Source organism: Strix aluco, chromosome 8 (assembly GCF_031877795.1).
Source record: "Strix aluco isolate bStrAlu1 chromosome 8, bStrAlu1.hap1, whole genome shotgun sequence".
Taxonomy (NCBI): domain Eukaryota; kingdom Metazoa; phylum Chordata; class Aves; order Strigiformes; family Strigidae; genus Strix; species Strix aluco.
The window spans coordinates 6,144,923-6,167,154 of NC_133938.1; the positions used below are offsets into that span (position 1 = coordinate 6,144,923).

Genomic DNA, 22,232 nt, shown 5'->3' on the forward strand with positions numbered 1-22,232 from the left:
TTACTCTGCACGTTGAATATCTGAGGCTGAAGCTCCTGTGTATCCTTGATTCCAAATGCTGATGTTCAAAAAAGTAGCAAGCACTTATAATCAAAGCTGGCTAAATTTACTTTCCAGAGAACTCAGCATTACATGTGGGATGAACTACAGCTACCCTGTGCCACCTTCATGTCTCCGTTGCACTCAGCTACTACAGTGGTCTCCAGGAAGGAGGTAATGGGCTTTTTTTTTTTTTTTTTTTCCAGCACAGAAATGCAAAGAAGCTTAAAAGCAGCACTAATTATGATTTTTAGAAAAAGGATGGCGCAGCCATCTCACTCTTCTGGTTGCCACCATGCGTGAAGCCACAAGGAAGCCCTCAGTGTCCAACATACACCTGTCCCAGATGTTCCACAGCTGGTTTCCTTTCCCAGTGCCCCCTGCATTATCTCACTGGCATCGGGCTGCCCACAAGCCCTTGCTTACATCGGTGCGCTGTGCTGGGTGGTTGCTGAGGGATATTACACTGCCAGCAAACCTTGCAAAACTTTTGTTGGAAGCATGACAGCCTGAGGAGATGCACAAAGTATGGCTGAAAGGAGAGGGAGCATCTTTTATTAGTCTGAGTGATATATAGCTCAAAAAAAACCCCAAACACACTTCAAGGCACAAAAGCCCCTCTGCAGGTCAGAGTATTTGGGGCAGCATCTGGTGTCTGAGGGTTATAGGTGGTGGGAAAGGTGCTGTGTAACTTACAGCAGCTTAGGAGGTAGGTGTTGTTAAGCTTGGTTCTCTTTTCTTCGCGCCGCGTGGTCTCCGTTTCAAACAGCAAATGTCACTCTCTTCCTTCCAGCAGCAGTGATGTTGCTCTGGCTATACTGCTGTGCCCAAAAGCTTGTCTGCTTTCTTCAAAGCTTGTCTGCAATGCCGTCCGTTGACCTAGTAAAAGCTGTTATTTCTGCCTGCTGTTGACCTAGTAAAAGCTGTTATTTCTGCCTGCACACCTTGCCTTGCTTTTCACCTGGAAGATTTACATCTTCTTACCCAAGTTTCTAGGTAACTGGAGACACTTTCAAAATTCTGCAAAAAATGACAGGAGGTGAGTTTGGGAAATAAAGGGCTGCAACTTCTCTGTAATGGCATTAAAAGTGTCAGAGCCAGGCTGACGGAGGGTATCAGCACTCATCTCCAGTGAAGCCAAGGGCAGTACCGTGGCTCCCTCAATGGTGAATTTGGCTCGCGCTCCAGTTAGCTCTGCAGTTTGAAACTCTGTGGAGACCCTACGCTCAGCATGTTCTCCATGTTCTCCATGATTTACTCCTGAAAGAAACAGCAGTAGTGGAAGATTTCTCCTAAGGAGGTGTAGGAGAAGGTTGCTCCTAGGTCTTCCCCCAAACTGTCAAAGAAGAACAGACCCTATATGGACTTGGGAGAAAGAGAAGGATGTGAATGTGAGTAACAGACACTTATAAAGATGCATGTGAAGAAACAGATGGAAGACGTTGCCTAAATTACTTACCTTCAGACTGAAAAAAAAGTCTCTATCTCCCATATCCAGGTGACTTACCATCAGCATCTCAGACTGTGGCAGGACCTCAGAGAAAGCACCTGCATGTGGCATCCCTGAGATAGAGACCTGCCACCGCTGATGGAGAGCACAGGTTTCCCTGCTTGACCTCCCTGTGAAGTCATCTGGGACCCAGAGAGTTAATCTTTCTCCCCAAAATGTATCCTGTCCTTTCCTTAGCTAGGAGCTACTCTGGCTACTCATCTTCTTTGAAAGAGTGTAGTTTCACTTCCCCAGAGGTGTAAATACTCCCGTGCCAGGAAACTGTCAACTGTTGTTGGCGGGTGACTCCTTGCCTCACAGAGGGATGAAACTCTCCTCCCTCGGTGATTCACTGTGCCACTTCCAGCAGCAGGGAGAGCTCATCCCAGCCCTATAATCTGCTTTAGTCTGGATGTGAACGGACACCTCAGTGCAATAAAAGTTCAGAGCTTATTACAGGCTTTTGGCTGATACTAGAGATAATGGTAATTAACCGCTCTGGGATGACAATGGTTTATTGCTGGCTGATCTCCCGATTCTTTTCTTAAGGATTTTGTAAAAAAACGGGCCTCGCTGAAGATGGAGAGGGCAGGAGACAGAAAGCAATCGTGTGAGTTGCCAGCTCAGCGCGCGAGGCTTGAGAAGCACACCTAGGTTTTAACGTGAGCTGGAGACGGGATCTGTGCATTTACCCATTTTCAGATCTATTTTGGGAGGCACAGCATTTCTGGCTGTGGGTATCGAAAGGCCACTGCTCCCCATCGGCACAGTTTTGCAGCCATCACATTTCTGTGCTTGTTAGAGGGATGAAAAAATTGGGTTTTGATTGCATCAGGAGGTACTGAAATTGCTCTCTTTTTACTAGGCATTGCTATAATCAAGTCTGCCAAACTGAATTTTACAGGACTCTCTTGCATTAAGGGAGACTGAGCAATCACACCCTCACCACCTTCCCGTGCAGAGACCTTTGCCAATCACGTATTTGCAGGGGTGAGGACCAGGCTGTTTATTCAGTTTTCACTCCGTCTGAAATTGTTCTGTATCTCCATGAGATGATCCACACGCGGGAGCAGGTCTTGTTGCTCGTGATAGAAAGGGGCAGGCACCTCTTCTCAAAGCCTCCAACTTCCTTCTGCTCAGCTCCGTACGTGTGGGAGTCGCTTCCCAACGTGGACTGCCACCAAGCCACATCTGCCATCGAAAGGAGGCGAGCAACTTGGAGGGAAATAAAATGGCTTTAAGATACTGGCAATCAGCTTTTGACCTGATTTTATGCTGAGTTTTCTAGCGAAAAAGGGGCATTAGCAGTCTATCAGCACAGCACTGAACCATATTAAAGACGCCTCCATTTATCTTCAATAAGACTAATACTGTTCCTTATTACTGGAACAATGGTATATTTTTGTCACCCTTAATTATTAACTTATCTGGCTGCGATTGCTTTGCTTATGAAAAGGGTATGCTAGATAACGATAATAGCTATACAACTCTTATATAACCAACATTTTAAACTTCTTTTTTTCAGCCTTTCTTTTCCTTTTTTGCTTTGCTTACAGCTTTTCTATTTTTCTTTGGCATAGGTAAGTAAACCCAAAGAGCTAGATCCTACAGTTGCACTGATGTTTTTGGAGCGTGGCCTGGAGTTTTATCAGTTTACATCATCTGGGAGTGGGCCCATGAAATTTTTAAAACATTGAAATAAATGAAAGCAGACAGGTGACAGAGCAACAGCACCAGACGGGGAGAATGGCGATGGCCAAGGCAGCGAAAGCCTTAGCTTTATTTGGAGGAAAAGGGCCTGCAAGTACATCTGGTACCGGGAAGCTAAACACACATGCAGATTTGCTGGGAGCTGAAAACGGGAGAAAAATGTGGCCTGTACAGAAAAATAACTTCCAGTGTTTTCCTCCAGTGACATTGGCAAGCCTTCACTGTCACGTTAGCAGCCCCGAATGCTTTTTGCATGTTCCCACCACATTTGCCACTCCAGGCAAGAGGAGGCCGGAGGCAAGTCACAGGAGAAGGTATCCTGGAGACGTTCATCACCAGCCGTGCTTCACAACTGCCTTCACGACAAAGTTCACCCTGGGCATCTTGGAGGCCGCTGGCACACATGTCCATTCTATGGAGATCCAGCTATATACCATGCGTCCTAAACAACAAATTTAGTGCTCAGGGTGGGCCTTCCAGTGGCTACAGCTCCTTTCTGATGCCCAGCACAGTCGGTGTCCACAGGATCTCACTGATGGAAGGAGACGGGGACCACCACCGCTTCTCCAACTGCTGCCCCTCCTCCCTCTCAGACAGTCTCATGCCCAGTGGGGCCATGAACCCAACTGGTGGTTGCCCATGAGCTCGCTCTCCTCCACTGCTCACCCAGGAGGAGCACGGCCTCCCTCAGTTTCTAGTTTCAGTGCTGGAACCCCAAGTCCTTCAGTCACCAGCCCATCATGCGGGCTACCTTGCCACAGCTGTTTCATTTTTGCTGCTGAGGACACTGGCCCCAGTGACAATGAAGGGAGGGCTGAATTCCTTTCCCAGCCCGGCTCTCTGTTTTGACAAGTGATTCTTTTTATAAATCCCAGACAGTGCGTCTTTTCACAGGCAGTTGTAAAGCTGGATTTAATACACGTCAGAGAGAATACACGAAAGCTCTCGCACGTTCTGCAGCACGGGGGTTTTTTTCGGCGGCTCTGTGAACGTGCTGACCAGCAGCTGACCTTGCCTCCTGACGCAGTGCACGGCCACCGAAGGATGGGCCCCATCCTGCCATCGTTAATATTCCAGATTTCACTTCACACCCTACATCTGCTTCCTCCCAAGATGACAACTGGGCTCCCACCAGCCATGTACAACAACTCGTTGCTGGAGGAGTGGGGCCACACAACACAGCCACTATGCAAGCACATAGTGTACAGCCCAGGCATCCTTGGTTCCTTGTCCTGCCTTGCGGCACCATTTATTCCTTCTCTTGGTGAAGCCCTTCCCGGTGCAAACAGGGTAACTGCAGCCTTGAGAGGACAAGGGGAAGGCAAGGAAGAAAGAGCAAAGTCACCCTGAGGAGTAGGTGTGCTGAGCAGGCTGGCCCCCAGCCACCAGGAGACCCTTCCCCATCACAGATGTTAAACAAGTCCTTCCATAGTAGATTAGGTCCACCTACATCTAAAATAGCCTAATCATCCTAAAGATCTTGTCTAAGCCTTCAGATGGTGTTTCATTTTCCCCGAGAGCTACCTGGCGGTTTCTAAAGTAACTGCAATCCCATCGTCCCTTTTTGGTTGATTTTTCAACAGCCACCACAGCTACAGCTGTTGTACTAAACCCTCTGCCCTCCTCCTCCTCCTCAAGTCCTCATGCATCTCAACTCCCTCACATGAAATAGTTGTGAAACCTGAGAAGTGGGTCCTGGCTAATGGATATTCTATTGATAAATACCTTTCAAAAAACACCATCTGGAAGCCAGACAACTGAGCAACATAAAGTAAACCCCATTCTTCCCATACACCCCCTGAAGAGAAGGTTTTCTAAGGTACAGCGTGCAAGTTTGATGAGTCAAACATCAGTAGAAATGTCTCTGCTGTCTTTTGAAATCTCCTGGGCGTCACAAACGTGCATCCAGGTGGAGAAAGGGCACACAGAGCCACTCTAGTTCCTGTTCCTCGGACAGGTAGGACCGTCACACCAGCTATTTTCCATTTAGGTTTACACTACCAAAAGGATTTAGCAGTGTTTGGCTGCTCTTCCTCACATTCCTTGGAAATGTACCCTGATCCCAGGACGTGGCTGTCAGGTGTTAGGTGGGTACGTGCTTCTCCTGCCCGCTACAGCCCTGCTTTCCCTCCAAAAGGCACAGAGCACTCCCCAGGCCAGGCTGGCTTCAAATCTTCCTGTGCCACAAAGCAACTTTCTTCTTTCAGAGGTAATACGTAAGAATGTATCATCCCTCTGGAATATTCTGGCAGTTGTTCTGATATCATCAGTCTATAAAACAGCTGATAACATTCGCCTGTATTTTTTCCTTCAAGCTGACATTTGACATTTTTTTTCGATTACTGGATGTACAAAAGCTCTCGAGATTCTTTCAGCCCGTATCCAGAACGATGCGTGTCAACCTGCCCACGTCACACCGAACGCCCGGCTCCAGCCAGTCCCCCAGCAGGCTTTTCCCTCAAGGCGACCGAACATACTTTGATTTTCTCAGCAGAGGGAGCTTCTCACCCAGGAATTTGAAAACCACCTCCCTCCAACCCTCCGAAACCAACTCTGTGCCAAACAAACTCGCAGGAAACCTGAAGGCAGGTGATTAGGGAAATGTTCTCCCAACCCCTAGTGAGCATGGGCTGGTTGGTTTGTTGAATTAAGGCAGCTTGCAGCCTTCCCAAAATTCTTGATTAGTTTTCATAACTATAACTATTCAAACACCCGTCCTTTTGACGTCCTGGTACCACTCACCAGCAGCGCTGTGGCAGTCAGTACCAGGGCTGTGAGAGCTTGCATGGGAAAAAAAAGGGCTTTCTAACGCTTTTCAATGTCTTTCTTTGGTTCCACTGAATGCCTCTTCATACTTTTCTTACAGAGACAGAAGTTTTCAGCCTACTTTTGTCCGCAGCTCGAATGCTCTGTACATCATTATCATGTCCCTTTTAGCTGTCCCCTTAGACAAGCAGCTGCATCTTTTCATTCTTTCTTTGTCCAAAAGCCTTTGTATAGTTATTACTGAGTCCCGCTTGGTAATGAACAGAGTCCTCACGGTATCGGCGGCGTGAGCTCTCACCAAGGAGATGGGTAGCTCTGGCACAGCCAGTGAGAGCTCCCTGCTCTGCTCCCTGCACCCCACCTACACAAGCGTGTGTGGGGTGAACACCAGAGAGCTGATCCAGGCAGAAAAAAATTGATTTAAAAAAACAGTTCAATTCTTCAGTCAGATCAGTTCCTCAACCTGTTTTACTGAGTGACAGCAGACGCATTTTGTACTGCACAGTGTGCCCAGAACAGCACGAGTGGGTGGATGGGATGGCAGGAGCGGGAGGGAGGAGAGGAAGGGAAGAGGACTGCTTTTTTAAGAAGCACTAACAGCTTAAACACACTTAAAATGATAATTTAATTGAAGAGATAGGGATTTCAGTCTTACCAAAGATACCGAGGGACTCTTAGCTTTTCAAACCAGATTTGCGGATGATGTTTTCCTAAGCCTATGTAGATTGTTGGATGATGTTTTGCTCACACCTAAAATAACTAAAATTGAAAAACGTCAGCATTTAAAACATCTGTCTCCCCTTCCCTCATCCCCTTCTGATTCCTCTATTTTCTATGCTTGGCATCGCTAGGTATGCAGGCAATTTCACCATAATCTTAATGGTGATTCACTCCTCTGTTTTAAAGCAGTTTCGCATTGCAATCTTTGAGCTCACCTACTCCCTTCTTGCTGCCTAGGACCTTACAAAAACAAGAGCAAAACATGGAAAACATTATAAGCACTTCTAATGGCTCTTCATAAAAACATTTTCAAAACAGTATTTACACTGAAGGTATAAATATCCCCTTATGAATAAATGATGCTGTTACCCAATAACCCTGCACTTGATCATACTCAGATCAAGAATAATTATTTAGCTCCTTCAGAGAGGTTAAAATAATCTCAGGGCATGGGAAACTTCTTTTCCATGCATAATTTCAGTCAGAGGACAAATTGGTAAATAAAAGCAGATAACATCAACTTGGATGTAAGAAGGAAAAGAGCTAGTGGGCAGACTAGGCACAAGTGCAACGAATATAATTTGGCCATGAATAAATTTAGGCTGGAAATCAGGAGACTATTTCCAAACATCAGAGCTGTGAAGTTCCAGAGGAGTATTTTGATAAAAGCAGTGTGACCAAAAAAAAAATGAACAGGGTTCAAAACAAAGCCGCCAAGTTGTCTGAAGGAGATTGCAACGTGTGGCTGCCTGCTATAGCTGATCTCTGATGCAGCGATCCCTCCCAGTCTGGTGCTCCCAAGTTATCTCCTGTGGCAGTTAAAGGCACAGGTGAGTATTTGTCCTGCTGACAAAGAGGAATAGGCACATTAGTGTGCTATGTCACCGTGGTAGCATCCTCACGAAACACCTGGACACCATGTTCCTCTCTGAACCCAGAGGTGCTGCGGCAGGGTCTCTCTGCCTCTCCAGGGTCCCTGACAGCACTGCGCTGGCTGCGTCAGCATCTCCTGGGGTGGTCACTGCCCGCCGGGCACCTCTGCCACTGCCCTCTCAAACAGCAGTTTGGGGACTGTTTGAGAGGGGCATAATGGATTTTAGCTTGAAAGAAACCACCTTATCTTCCTCACAGACTTTATATATCTTCCCTCCTGCTGTCCACCGAGGTGAAGAATTTTCTGCCAAGGTTCTGGAGGGGGGTATCTCTTTCTTCCTTCAAGAAAGCAAACCACACAGACCTTTTGACTTTCTGTGGGAGACCCCTGCGCTGCCAGGTTCACTGGTACCTCAACCACCACCACAGGGGTGCACAAGAGAGGAACGTGGAGATGTTTTGTTCCTGCCCCCCAACCCAAAAGCACCAAGGGCAAGCCCCTTGCCTGAGGGACACTGGCCACCACAGCACCTCCACCACAGAGCTGCCAGGGGCCTGTCCCCAGCCCCATAACCCTTCAACCTCGACTGGGAGGTCCCCTCTGCCTCAGGCCCCGTCCTCAGCCCCACACCCCCCTCAACCCCTGCCTCAGGCACTGTCCCCCAGCTCATGACCCGTCCCCAGCCCTGGCCGTGGGTCTAACCTTGCCTCGGGCCCCGTCCCAGCCCTGGCCGGGGGTCTGACCCTGCTTCACTCCCCCTCCCAGCCCTGGCCGGGGCTCCCCCCGGCCCCCCGCTGCCCCACGGCGGGGGACACCCCGCGGCGGGTCCAGGGGGCCGGGCGGGGGCCGGCGTCGGAGGCTATGAGGGGAGAGCGGGGCCCGCCGCGCGCAGCCAATCGGCGCCCTCAGCGCCTGGTCCGATCTCCCCGGAGCTCTCCTATTGGTCGCTGCCCTACCCTCGCCTCACGGCGGAGAACGGCGGCGGCCAATGGGGCGCGGGCGCGCGGAGGGAGGGGCGGGGCCGGGAGGCGAGCGCGCGAGCGGCGGGCGCGGCATGGCGGGGTCCCGGCGGCCGTGAGGGAGCGCGTGCGGGCGGCGGTCGCCATGTCGCCGGTGTGGTCGCTGGGCGCGGGGTTGCTGCTGCTGCTGCTGTGGGTGCGGCATCGGGGGCTGGAGGCCGTGCTGGTGCATCACCGCTGGGTCTTCGTCTGCCTCTTCCTCCTCCCGCTCTCCATCCTCTTCGACGTTTACTACCAGCTGCGCGCCTGGGCCGTCTGGCGCCTCCACAGCGCCCCGCGGCAGCATGGACAGCGCGTCCGCCACATCCAGGCGCAGGTGAGGCCCGGCCGGACCCCCGCTCCCCCGCCCGGGCCCGGGGGGCGGCTCCGCGGGAGGAGAGCTCGCTCCCCGGCCCGCTCCTCGCCAGCTGCCCCGCACACCGGCGCTGCCCGGGGCCTGGCGGCGAGGCGCTCCCCGCCCCCCTCCCAGAGCCGGGTCAAAATCCAGCCTTGAACCCGGTTGCGGCAGCCGAAGTGGGAAAAAGCAAACGAATAAAAGGCAGCGGGTGTTTCTGCCTCTGTGGGTTGGTTGGTTTGTTTTTTTTTTTCCCGTCTGAAACTCCTCTCAAAGTTGTGGCGTCAACAGCCGGCAAAGTCCGGCTGCGGCTGTCCGGCTGCAGTCACTGCAGCATCGTTAGAGATGGGCTGTGAATCCCTCTGGACACTCACACGGCTTTGGCACGTACGTGTGTGCGCGTGTGTAACATGAAAAATGTTTGTCTTTGAACGGTTGGCTTAGTACCGTGCTTTAATACAGCTTACATCCAGCCTCTCGGCGTTGTTAGTTCCAAGAGATGATTGAAAGGGAGTCGAAACTTTTCTTCCACCCGGAAATGCAGATGTCTTTAATGCTTCTGTGCTCTCTAGTATTTATGGTAATTCTGTCACGTCTGCTTCTGTTCTCTTCCTTGTCTCTCATGTTCATTGCAGATACAGATGGATATTAAGGTGCACAGAGTTACTCTCTGAGGCTTTGAGGTTGGGTTTTTTATCACCAGCTGTAGTAGCAGTTGAGCTTTGAAGAAAATGCTACAGTTGATGTTTGTTCTCCAAATCTTAACCACTGTGTGGCTTTGCAAAATTCGTGGGTCATGTGTATGGCTTACACATTTTCCTTCTCAACTTTTCTCTCTTTGCCTGTTTGTTTTCAGGCTCAGACCTTTTTTTGTTGTGTTCAGGAGGAGGCATTGTTTAATTAACCTTCATGGAACTGACATTATTTATGACAGTGATAATACTTCCCTTCAAGTATAGGTTTTGCTGTAGATTTTTAAAACTTTCATTCTAGTTTTCGGAATCCCATCTCCATAAAACCCAAAAGCTACAGGGTATTAGGAATGTTTCTTCTACATAACTAGACCCCTCTGGTGGTATTTTATTTAGATGTTCAGAGGTCTTCGGAGAGACTTCCAAAGCATTGCTGCTCAACGTAGAGACATCCAGGCTTTGTTACTTGCAGGTAACATGCGTGTAGAGGAGTAACAATATTTCTGAATGCTTTTTCACAGCGAGGGAAAAATGTTTGTGGTGTACATTGCTGACGACGTGTATGCCTTACAGCGCCAGTTCAGTTGTTACCTCTTGCAGGTTCGGGAATGGAAAAATGAAGGCAGCAAAAGATACATGTGCACTGGCCGGCCTGGCTGGCTGACTGTATCACTTCGTGTTGGGAAGTATAAGAAGATTCATAAGAACATCATGATCAACTTAATGGATGTTCTGGAAGTGGACAGTGAAAGACAGGTAACAAATTCATCACAAAGCTTTCATAATAATGAAGATTCAGCTTTTTTTTACTGCATTTGTAGCTGAAGAGGAGATTAGATTCCATAAAGAACAAAGGATTTTTGTAGCAGTAGACCCACCAAATTTCAGGTTTCACAATGAGTGCTTGGATCATGCTATCCAAAAAAACAGCATATGGAATTGCTTAGCTTTTATGTGCTGAAGTCTAAAAGACCAGATTGATTTATGGTTTTGGGGACTGAGCAACAAGATGTTGAGGCAGAGGAGGAATCACTAAACAGTTTCAACTATTTTTAGTAGTGCTTTTAGGGAAAGTAAGTCTCTGAGTTCTGATAACAGATGGAGTACAATCCAGTTATCTGTATTTTGTCATCGTTAATGCTAAACGCTTAATTTATGTTTGGTGGGGGGAATTGGGTTTTTTTGCTTTTTAGATTGTTCGTGTGGAACCTTTGGTGACCATGGGCCAGTTGACTGCACACCTGAATCCCATGGGCTGGACTATTCCTGTGGTACCAGAGCTTGATGATCTTACAGTAGGTAAGGGTCGTTGTGATGACAAGAGACTTACAGATTTTGCTGCGTTTTCATTAGCTTTTTATGCAGTAACATATCGCATTATTTTAAAGGTTCCAGAAATACTCTGTTGAACCTTATATTCTGTTCTGGTATTTATAAGCACTTCCTTTTTTTTTTTTTTTTAAATAGTCTCAAAAGCCATTCCCAGAGCTTAAAAGTGGGGTTTTGTTCTCATAAACCATCTTTCTTTTGGAGTGGGTTTCATTTGATTCGTTACATTCTCTCTTGCTAAGGTGGCCTGATCATGGGAACTGGCATTGAGTCTTCATCCCATATATATGGACTTTTTCAACATACCTGTGTGGCCTATGAACTTGTTCTTGCCGATGGAAGCCTTGTGAGATGTTCACCAGTAAGACAAAATGTTATTTTGCTATCATTTACAATGTCGTTGACAGTTATCAGTGTGGATATATGATTTAGTATGACATACTTTTTGCAGACTGAAAATTCAGACCTATTTTATGCAGTGCCTTGGTCTTGTGGTACTCTGGGTTTCCTGGTTGCAGCAGAAATAAAAATGATTCCTGCCAAGAAATATGTCAAAATACATTACGAGCCTGTGAGAGGACTGCAGAAGATTTGTGAAAAGTTTACTGAAGAATCTAAGAAGAAGGAGAACAGTTTTGTGGAAGGACTTGTGTATTCTTTGGAAGAAGCAGTCATCATGACAGGAGTCTTGACTGATGAAGCTGAGCAGAGCAAGGTAACTAAAGGGAAGTTACTCACAAGGAAAAAAATACCCCCAAAGTTTAACAGAAGCTGTACTGTATGCCAGTATAAAACCAGACTCGTCATAGATCGGAACAATCTCTTAACGTGGGATTAGAAGTTAGATCTGTGCCTCAGAATATTTGAAGTTACAGCTCTTTGCTACTACAGCAGAGTCTGTGCTCTAAATCCCTTCAGTTGATAAGAAATAACCCACTGATTCCATTATTCTAGCAAATAGTTTAGCCTTTTCGTTGCAGTACCTAGGGAAGAAGAGAAGTATCTTTTCTCATATAGTGTTTTAAATGGCAGTTTTTAAGAGGAACTTTTCCCAGCAAGCTTTTAATACCATTAATATTGGTAAAACACACCAGGGACGTTTACAGGAGGGACCTGCTAACTGTTCACTGCAACCCTCAACCTGGATGTTTCTCCTCTGCCCTAGCAAGACTTTGGATTAAGGATAGGTTGAGAGATCGGTATTTTAGGCACCAGTTCTGTCACAATCATGGTCTCTTAATTAGCTTGTAACAGGCAAGCCTTGTTTAAATTAAACCTTAATGGCAAGAAAGGTAAGAAGGAGCCATGCATGTGGAGAAGTGAAGGCTCCCTAGATCTCTTGTGACAGTCTCATTCAAACTGTCACAGAGGGTGTAACATTGATTCTTCACAGTAAAGGAATTTGGGGACGTACTTAATGTTGTTTAGTAAGGTGTAACTGTTAACCTGCGTTGGTGTTTGCTAATGAACGCATGTTTTCTTGTAGATAAACAGGATTGGCAACTACTACAAGCCGTGGTTCTTTAAGCATGTGGAGAAGTATTTGAAAGCTGACAGGACTGGAATAGAATACATTCCCTCAAGACATTACTACCATAGACATACACGCAGCATTTTCTGGGAGCTCCAAGTAAGGGCAGTTCCAAAATTAGAATAACATCTGCAGGAGGGTACTCTGCTCTTTCTCACTGTAGGTGCAATGTACCTTCTTCCCTTTGGCAACAGTTTTGTCTTTCATGGCAGAAAAAAACAGTGAAGTTCATGGCAAATCTAAAAGTCCTGCATTTGGGCAAAACAAATCCAAAGGCACTTCTTTGTATGTAAGGCGCTATATCATAACCTCCTAATTTCTGTTTTAGTGCTTTTCTGAATTTAGTCCATAAGTACATATTTCACTGTTAAGCTTTCATACCTACAAAGTGACTTTCAAAGACAGATGATGAAAAAAACATGAATGTGAAATTACAGCTGAAAATTTGCCCTGCCTAAACTCAGCATAGTAATTATACAGTTAGGTCATTACTGTGAGTTTCATAACTGTATTTGTTGTGATATGCATTTACGCAAAACTTTATCTGGCGTTCTGAAAGATTCCCATTGCTACATTTTGAATCTCTGGAGTGAGATACCGGATCCTTTCAGCTCCCAGAGAAATTAAACGGGAGGTGGCTGTGCAGGAAGTACTTAAAACTTTACGGCCTTAAAATTCTTGTCAGAGCTGATCTTGTATATGTTCATTCTTGCAAGAGTTCTGTAAGTTTAGCTTCTTATGCACTTCTTCCTTAGCTGTTTTAAGATAATAACCTGCTGTTCTCTGAACTTTGTTCTCTGAAAGTGTTTGGGACGGAGTATGTTGTGATTCATATGACTGAAAATGGATCGTTGTAACAAGAGGAGGCTTAGGGCAGGGCTGTGTAGCTAAGTTCGGTCCAGGCCTCTCTTATTGGTTCATACTTGTGTTATAGTAGTTTAGCAAAAGTATCAGCCATTAAATTTATTGAAAATCTGGCTTAATATTGCTCTGAGGATTCTGAACCACTGTCTTCTGGTTCACTTACACATTCTTAAGTCGAACTTTTTTTCTTTCCTTTTTAAAGGATATCATTCCTTTTGGCAATAACCCTGTTTTCCGCTACCTGTTTGGCTGGATGGTTCCTCCAAAAATCTCTTTGTTAAAACTCACCCAAGGAGAAGCTATTCGAAAGCTGTACGAGCAACACCATGTTGTGCAGGACATGTTGGTGCCAATGAAGAGCCTTGAAAAATCTATCCAAACCTTCCACGTTGACCTTAATGTAAGAACACATGCTTTTAAAATGCAGCAAATCTTGGACTCCGTGCAGTAAGAACTGTGACTGTTGATCTTAAGGCATAATAGTCTGCTTGTGTAAAAAGTCATTATTGTATCCTGGGGAGTACTGTGCTTTGTGAGTCTATGATGCAAGGCTGCAGAAGAAACAAATACAGCTTTCTGAAAAAAAAGAATTTTAAAAAAGTGAGATTCAAACTTCGGTAGAAGGCAAACACTTCTAAAAGATTTTATCACTTAGTAAAACTTGAACTGATTTTTCTTTCACCTAAAATGACTGGCAATCTCGCTAAACCCCAACTGTGGGAATTAATGTCCCTTTCTTGCTTTTATTTCTGAGTTTATTTTAGTTAGTTTAAGAAGTACAAACTTAGCAATTTCAATTTGGGACTGACCTGGAAAAGAAAACTTCATTCTCCTTTTACTCAGAATGTGCATTCAGTTGTTGCTTTGGGATCAGGGATATATTTTTTTTTAATTTCAAATATTTAAGGGGGAGGAGATGTAATTCTGGGAGCACACAGCACGTATTCTGAGCATCTCAATCTATTTGTGTTACAGTCATTAGAAAGCGGAGCTAAGAACCACAGCAAGGGAACTGGAAAGGAAGAGTGTATAAATTTCCTTCCCAAGTTGGGAAGAAATCCTCTTAACTCTTCATTTTGTCACATTTATTAAGAGATAGTTTAAAGGATTGTCTTGTTAAAAACAAGTGATGAAGTGCTTTCTTACCTCTGCAGGTGTACCCTCTTTGGCTATGCCCTTTCATATTGCCCAATAATCCTGGTATGGTTCACCCAAAAGGGGATGAAGCAGAACTCTACGTGGATATAGGAGCTTACGGAGAGCCCAAAAGGAAACAGTTTGAAGCCAGGGCTTCAATGAGGCAAATGGAGAAGTTTGTAAGAAGTGTGCATGGGTAAGGATCCCGCTCCTTAGAATAGTAATAATGCTGTATAATTTGCACCCATGTGGTTTAATCACAGTTATTTAATCCTACAGCACTTGAATATTGCAATAATTTAACAACCAAAATAATTAAAAAGTCATTTTAATTACTAATTTTGGTGTTAAACAATTTTTAAATGCGCTCTTGCTTTCATTATTTGATTGCAAAACTGAACGAGCGCACCGGCTGAAGTTCTTGCAGTGTCTTTGGGAGCCGGGTCGCTTCAGGTCGCCTGTGCATCCTTTCAGCTGCGGGCTGCTCTGGGAGCAGAGTCTCTGCTGAACAAAACACATCCACGCACCCAGGTGCAGAAAGACCTCAGCAGGTCTGTGCTGACTGTGATGCTGACGCTGACTTGTTTCGAGCCAGTTCAGTGCAGGGGCAGAGCAAGTGCTGTTTTGACCGCAGTCCCTCCAGGAATCCCACAGGCTGTTAAAGTTTGGACGGTTTCCCTGCCTGCCCTTGGGACCGTGCTGCGGCTCTGCCCCGTCCTTGCGCTGGCGTGCCCTTGCACGGGGAGGCCAGCCTTGACTCTCCCCGGCAGTCCCTGTGTGGGGGTGGGAGACTTTCCTCCCTCACAACTTGTACTTCCATCGCTTCCTTTTCCCTGCCCCGATTCTTATTCCGTAGGACCGTGGTAGGCGTGAGATATGTGCCCACCATCTGTCACAGACTCGTGCCAGCCTAATTTGCTGTAGTAGTGTCAGTGGAGAAGCTGTTACAGGCTTGTTTCTCAGGAACAAAAAACAACTACACCGTATTTTTAACACCATCAATATAATTTATCCACATTTCTGTTCTGACCTACTTCTCAGACTAACAGTGATTATATCCCATGTGGCTGAGTAACAATGGTGAGTCTGCTTCGAGATAATTTGGAGAGTGTAAATGACTTTTAGCTGCAATAAGTGATCTGCCAGAGAACAAAGCAACCGAAAGTTAATTTTAAGCTTTTTTTAATTAACTTGAAATTAAGCCTTTAATTTAAAGCTCTTTACTAACAAAGTTTTGTCTCTTCTCTACCTGTCACTGGGAAATGAACAATGGATAAATGCTTAATCTTACAGTTTCATAATCACACACAACAACAGAGCTTTTATGTAACAGTTGTGTTTTACTGCTGCACTCTGCTAGCTGCATTTGAGAGCGCACAGCGTGAAAGTAAGGCAGAGTCCACAGCTAAATAGGGATTTTATTTATTTTTGTAAATGGGCCTTTGTTACACTGGGCTTCATTTACACTATAAATTCATCTTCTCGGCCTGGTCTGATTTAGCAGGCTTTTGCTTTCCCAGTTGTATTTTCAGTGTCCAGTTCAAAGAAACTGTAAAATGTCAAAGCACGTATTGCTACATCTGCCTTGAATGCATTTTGTAACACAGGCTATAGGAGACAGCATGACTGTACCTCCACGGGTCATAAGAAAGCATGCAGAAAAAATACTTTCTTTTTTTTGAAACTGAAATTAAAAGGTTTTGAATGGAAGAAAAAAGGAAAACATGCTTTCAAAAGCGCTTAGAAAAGTATTTGTCAGGGAGAATTTAGGTTATGTGTGGTTTTCTGTGCAAGGGGCCAGACTCTTGGTTTGGGGGAACTTCTGAACTTCTCTCTAGACTTGTGTTTCTGTCAACACAAGTTGTTAGAATACAAGTTGTCAGAACATTAGACTGCATGTGGTTAGGATGTCTAAACATGAACCACTGTTTTACACACATTTTCAGTCCTTCTCCTTTTCTCTTTGTAGTAGCAAACCTAATGATAGTATCAATACGTTGATGGCTAAATAAGTGTTCTGAACCATATTTTAAAAGCAACAGTTATTTAGTGGCTCTCTTTTCCCATCTCCCCCTTCATCAAAATGACTGGAGCGGTATTCAGCTGTTCTCACCATTACATGCTATTTCCTCCTGGAAAAGAGATCATGGTAATACTAATTCCATAAATTATAATCAGCTGAGTGTCCCAGTGTAATCCATGTGAGCAATTATATTTGCTTGGTTTTAAAAAGCGTTTTTGATGGGGTTTTTTGTTGAATATTCGCTATTCATAGCTTGCCCTGAATTTTTCTTTTAATATTTTATTTCAAATCTTGTGGCACAATTAATACTGAATCTGTCTGGTTTGGTGTTTTTTTTTTTTTTCCCTTTCGTTTTGTTTCTCAAGTTTCCAGATGCTGTATGCAGATTGCTATATGACCCGTGAGGAGTTCTGGGATATGTTTGATGGTTCGTTATACCACAAGCTGAGGGAGCAAATGAATTGCAACGATGCCTTTCCAGAAGTGTATGACAAAATCTGCAAAGCTGCGAGGCATTGAGCCTGGATGATCTAATCAAGCAATCAGGGAAAGATGAATTTATCTATAGCTAGTCAGTATGTTCTTTAAAAAAAAAGCTTTATTGCTCTCCAAATAAGCTCATTCTTGTTGATGTTTAAAGGTATGAATTCCTGCTTTATAAATTTATATTTAGTATTTCTTCGTATGTTTTAAAACCAATTTTCCAAATTCAAAGTGATTGTTTTTAAGAAATCTTAAGTGCTAGCCTTTGTATCTAATGTAGTGACCCAGGTGAATTCACCTATTTCCAAGCATAAGAGAAATAATTGGAAAAGATGAAGATACTGGAGTTACACCAGCTGTATACTATAGCTATATTTAACATTAATTTTGAAAATGGTAAGGAGGGCTCAGAAATAGGTGCCAAAGCTGAACGCATTGTCAAATTAATCACGATGCTAAAAACATTTGCCTCCGGTGGGTAACCTGCAGCAGGACAGCTTTAGCGACGGTACCGTAATCTTGGGGCTGTGCAGCGCTGCGTGGTGTGGGGTGGTACTACACTGCTTGGGTGATCCTCTACTGTCACCCCAGCAGAGCAGTTCAACTCCCTGACACCGAGCATTGAGGTGTGAAGAAAATGCTTTTTACTTGTGCCTATCAGGTTCGTACTGATTTTGATGATAAAGCGTAAGTTGGGTGTAGGTTTAGGTACTTTGTAATTGGCTAACAGTGCATTGGGTTTTTGCCCCAAAATGTTAATGTTCTGGCTTCATCAATGACTGAAGAAATTGCTGCTATGTCATATAGCCAGGTTTTCTTTTGAGTTTTTACTCATTTTGGGTCAGTTTATTTGGATTTTTTTTTTGGCTTTGTTTTGGGGAGGTTGGGGTGGGTTTTGGTTGTTGCTTAATTTTAGTGCCTTATAAATACTCAGTTGGAGGAAGATGTGGGTTATTCCAGAGCATTCTGCCCTGGCCGGTAGGAAAAGGAAGTCAAGGCTTTACTTATACGAGGTTTGTTAGAGCAAGTGACTGTGGATAAGAAGAACTGTTGTGAATCTTGATATACACAGGCTTTGGTTCTGACTCGAGTGACATTTTTGCTTTTTGTTTTAGCTGGATTAGATTGATAGGCTTTGTAAAAGGACTGTTTCAGTCACCTGGAGAGGAAATCAATAGCGAGTGCCGTTCCCTTCCCCTTCTGCTGCTCGCTGGTGAGAACAGCACAGTCACACACTTCATACAGTCAAATGTAGAAACGTGGAAACGTTTTGACCCTGTAGCCAGAAACACGGTTCCAAACCAAGCCCGTGTCTTGTCCAAGCATTACTTTAAATCGTTACTTGAAACCTTACTGAGCTTGAGGGAAAAGAAAGTCATTTTCCTGAGGCTTGCGCCAGCGGTAACATGAAGAACTTTTTAAAGTCACCAGTGGGAGGCATTGTAATTTTTATATGAGTGCTAAACCAATGATTTTATTTATTGATAGATGGATATTTATGGTCCAGATGAAACCAATGATAAAGCAGTAACAAGAATAAGCTTAGCCTTTTACTCAGCGATGCATGTTGGGCAAGTTGTGTGCGAATGAAGCACCCCCTTAAAACCCCACGCGGGGGACTGGTGTTGGGGGCAGCCGGCCGAGGGGAGACGCAGCCCTTGCAGAGCGCTGCAGCGCTGCCCGAGCCACGGAGCCGGGGCTGTGTCAGTGATCCAGGGGTGTCTGCTACACCGCTCCAGGCTCTGGGGTACACGGGAAGGCAGACACTGATTCTCGGGGTGTAACCAGCCCTCCGGCCCCTGTCAGGGAAGCAGCACAAGAGCAGTTTCCTTGTCCCTGGGGCAAAGCTGCGGTTTAGCTCAGTGCTTGTAAGATAATCTGCACAGAGCGAGGATGGGTTTGGTTAGCTTTTAAAGGGCAAAGTTAAAACAGCTAGAGGATATGCAAATATTTTACTTAGGCTGTGTTTCTCTCACGTACTGATGATCTTGAGGTATGCACTGTATTTGTTTTTTCATTCCTTAATTTATTGGCAAACTTTGTCTGATGTGACTGGATACTGTAACTGTATCAGTCACACACATGCACATGCAGAATTGCTGTTGCTCTTAATTTTTGGTTGTACGGGCTGTTGAAAATAAAGACCTAGCCAGTGTACTGTTCAAAGTGATGTCTTTTAATGAATGATTACTTACTTTTCAACAACTGTGTTTATCATTTCTCATGCTTATTGCATTGTTTCAAATGGTTGGTGATTACAGAATCACAGAATGATCTAGGTTGGAAAAGACCTTGAAGATCCTCCAGTCCAACCATGAACCTCACCCTGACTGTTCTCAACTCCACCAGATCCCTCAGCGCTGGGTCAACCTGACTCTTCAACCCCTCCAGGGATGGAGACTCCCCCCCTGCCCTGGGCAGCCCATTCCAACGCCCAACAACCCCTTCTGCAAAGAAATACTTCCTAAGAGCCAGTCTGACCCTGCCCTGGCGCAGCTTGAGGCCATTCCCTCTTGTCCTATTGCTTATTACTTGGTTAAAGAGACTCATCACCATCTCCCTGCACCCTCCTCTCAGGAAGTTGTAGAGGGCGATGAGGTCTCCCCTCAGCCTCCTCTTCTCCAGACTAAACCCCCCCAGTTCCCTCAGCCGCTCCCCATCAGACCTGTGCTCCAGACCCTGCACCAGCTCCGCTGCCCTTCTCTGGACACGCTCGAGTCATTCAATGGCCTTTTTGTAGTGAGGGGCCCAAAACTGAACACAGTCATCGAGGGGTGGCCTCACCAGTGCTGAGTGCAGGGGTAAGATCCCTTCCCTGTCCCTGCTGTCCATGCTATTGCTGATACAAGCCAGGATACCACTGGCCTTCTTGGCCACCTGGGCACACTGGTGGCTCATGTTCAGCCGGCTGTCAATCAGCCCCCCCAGGTCCCTCTCTGACTGGCAGCTCTCCAGCCACTCCTCCCCAAGCCTGTAGCGCTGCTGGGGGTTGTTGTGACCCAAGTGCCACACCCGGCATTTGGCCTTATTGAAACTCCTCCAGTTGGCCTCAGCCCATCGCTCCAGCCTGTCGAGATGTCTCTGCAGAGCCTCCCTACCCTCGAGCAGATCAGGACTCCCACCCAGCTTGGTGTCATCTGCAAACTGACTGAGGGTGCACTCGATCCCCTCGTCTAGATCATCAGTAAAGATGTTAAACAGGAGTGGCCCCAAAACCGAGCCCTGGGGGACACCACTTGTGACCGGCCGCCAATCGGATTTAACTCCGTTCACCACAACTCTTTGGGCCCAGCCATCCAGCCAGTTTTTTACCCAGTGAAGCGTGTGCCCATCCAAGCCACGAGCAGCCAGTTTCTCCAGGAGAATGCTGTGGGAAATGGTGTCAAAGGCCTTAATAAAGTCAAGGTAAACAAGTCCACAGCCCTTCCCTCATCCAACAAGCAGATTACTGAGATAAGGTGCTGGCAGTGAGAGACCTGAGGCAATGTGACAGGAGCCTGGTGCTGCAAACAGCTTTGAAGGAATGTCTTTGAAGTCTGTGAGTCTACCCTTATCTCTGGCCCAAGACACACCCGTGCAAAACAAACACCTCCTAGCCGAGCCACAACCCTTCAATTATGCCCTGCTAATTCCACGTAGCCTCACAATGCCAGTTATCCTGATTATTTTTCCCCCCTCGCCTCATTCTTTCCAAGGGGGACAAAACCCCATTTTGGATTTAGGTGCTACGGCCACTGACATGGATAGCGACTCCATTCTTCCCAGCCCCCTCAATGCCCACAGCATTTTGGACGAGAGCAAGCCAGGCACCCTAGTTCCCTAGCGCTGGGTTGCTGTTTGGTGCAGAAAGTGGGATTTTGCTGCCCAGCTGGGGTTTGTTGCCAATCTGTGTCACCCGCTCCCGTTGCAGGGTGGACAGGATCCTGCTGAGCCAGGGCAGCGAGGAGCAGAAGAAGCTGCCCGCCTTCTACAGGACCCTGGTGCTGCTCTGACAAGTCATCAGGTCCTCCAACGCTCACTGCAGAGGTAGGAGAACTGGATGATTTCAGCAGGAGGGGGACCCCAAACCCATCTGTGTAAAACCCCCCTCTGGTCCCTACACATGCATAACTCACGGTGTAATGCATCCAGCACTGATGGGTGCTGTGTGTACCTACATCCACGGTAGCCCTGAACCTCAGATGATGACACACAATCTTCTGATTGATTTAATGACTCTATTATTACCAGTGTTGTTTATTTTCAAAAGTGTTGTCTGCTCAGCAGGAGCTGTCTGAAAGCACCCAAGGGTTACCTGGGAGTGCCTGCACCTTGGGTAGCTGCCAGAGTATAGGGGACGTGCAGTAACTTTATATCCCCCAGTAACTTTCCGAGGGGTGAGTTTAAGACAAACCCTGCAACTACCGCTTCACTGGGCATAAAAACATTGTCCTGCAGTCGTGCAGTTACAGTGATGTCACTGGAGGGAATGAAAGTACTTGGGCAAGTGAGTCAGCCAGGTGTGTGAGCTAGTGCTGTGGGCTTGTGGGCCCTACAAGCTGTGTAAGAGCATGTCCAGGGTCAGTTGGGATGTGTCAGGGTCACCTCTTTGTGCCAAGACCCCAAGTCCGAACTGCAAATCCTCCACAGGATGGAGAGAGGTTTGGCCACTGAATGACTTGGCCTCTCACCCACCCTGACTTCTCTTCCCTAGCCCTGGCCTGGTGCTACCTGGGGATGCTGCTGGAAAGGAAAGAAACGTTTTCCACCATCCCAACGGGGATCCAGGACTGGGGCTTTTCTGAGACCGACCCCCTCGATTGCTTTGGCAAGGTGCTATACCCAGCGCTGCTGTGCCAGGGACTGATTCCGGTCCTTCATTCACCTTCCCCCCATCCTCAGTGCTCTTCCTCCTGGAAATCCCTCAGGGAGAAGAGGGGGGGCCCCAGGCGGAGCTGAGCATACCCCTCCCAGGCCACATGTTTAGCCCCAGTGGCATAAATCAGCCCCGGGCAAAGCAGCAGTTCTGTGAAAGGCTGCAGGGACAGCAGTACCTTTATTAGATTCCCCCAGCACAGCTGGAAAAAATAAGGAGCACAGACATGCTTTCAGGCACACAACCCCCGAGCTTAGCCCCGCATTCAGTCCTGTCTGGTGATTTAATAAGAGATACCAGCTTTCCCCACAGACTGTGTCTCTTGTACAGCCTTAAGCCCTCCCAGTTACAACACTGCCCCAGCGAA

The 22,232-nt window shown here is 46.4% G+C and overlaps 1 protein-coding gene across 1 annotated transcript; it reads left to right on the plus strand.

The window, feature by feature from the left end:
• Nucleotides 1–8,632: 8,632 nt before the first annotated feature.
• DHCR24 (24-dehydrocholesterol reductase) lies at nt 8,633–19,176 on the plus strand. The gene is made up of 9 exons (XM_074831949.1): nt 8,633–8,933; nt 10,244–10,399; nt 10,837–10,942; nt 11,215–11,333; nt 11,424–11,687; nt 12,459–12,602; nt 13,570–13,767; nt 14,522–14,700; nt 16,893–19,176. Exons 1-9 carry the CDS (start codon nt 8,703–8,705, stop codon nt 17,044–17,046), a joined length of 1,551 nt encoding a protein of 516 aa, XP_074688050.1. The 5' UTR covers nt 8,633–8,702; the 3' UTR covers nt 17,047–19,176.
• Nucleotides 19,177–22,232: the final 3,056 nt, after the last annotated feature.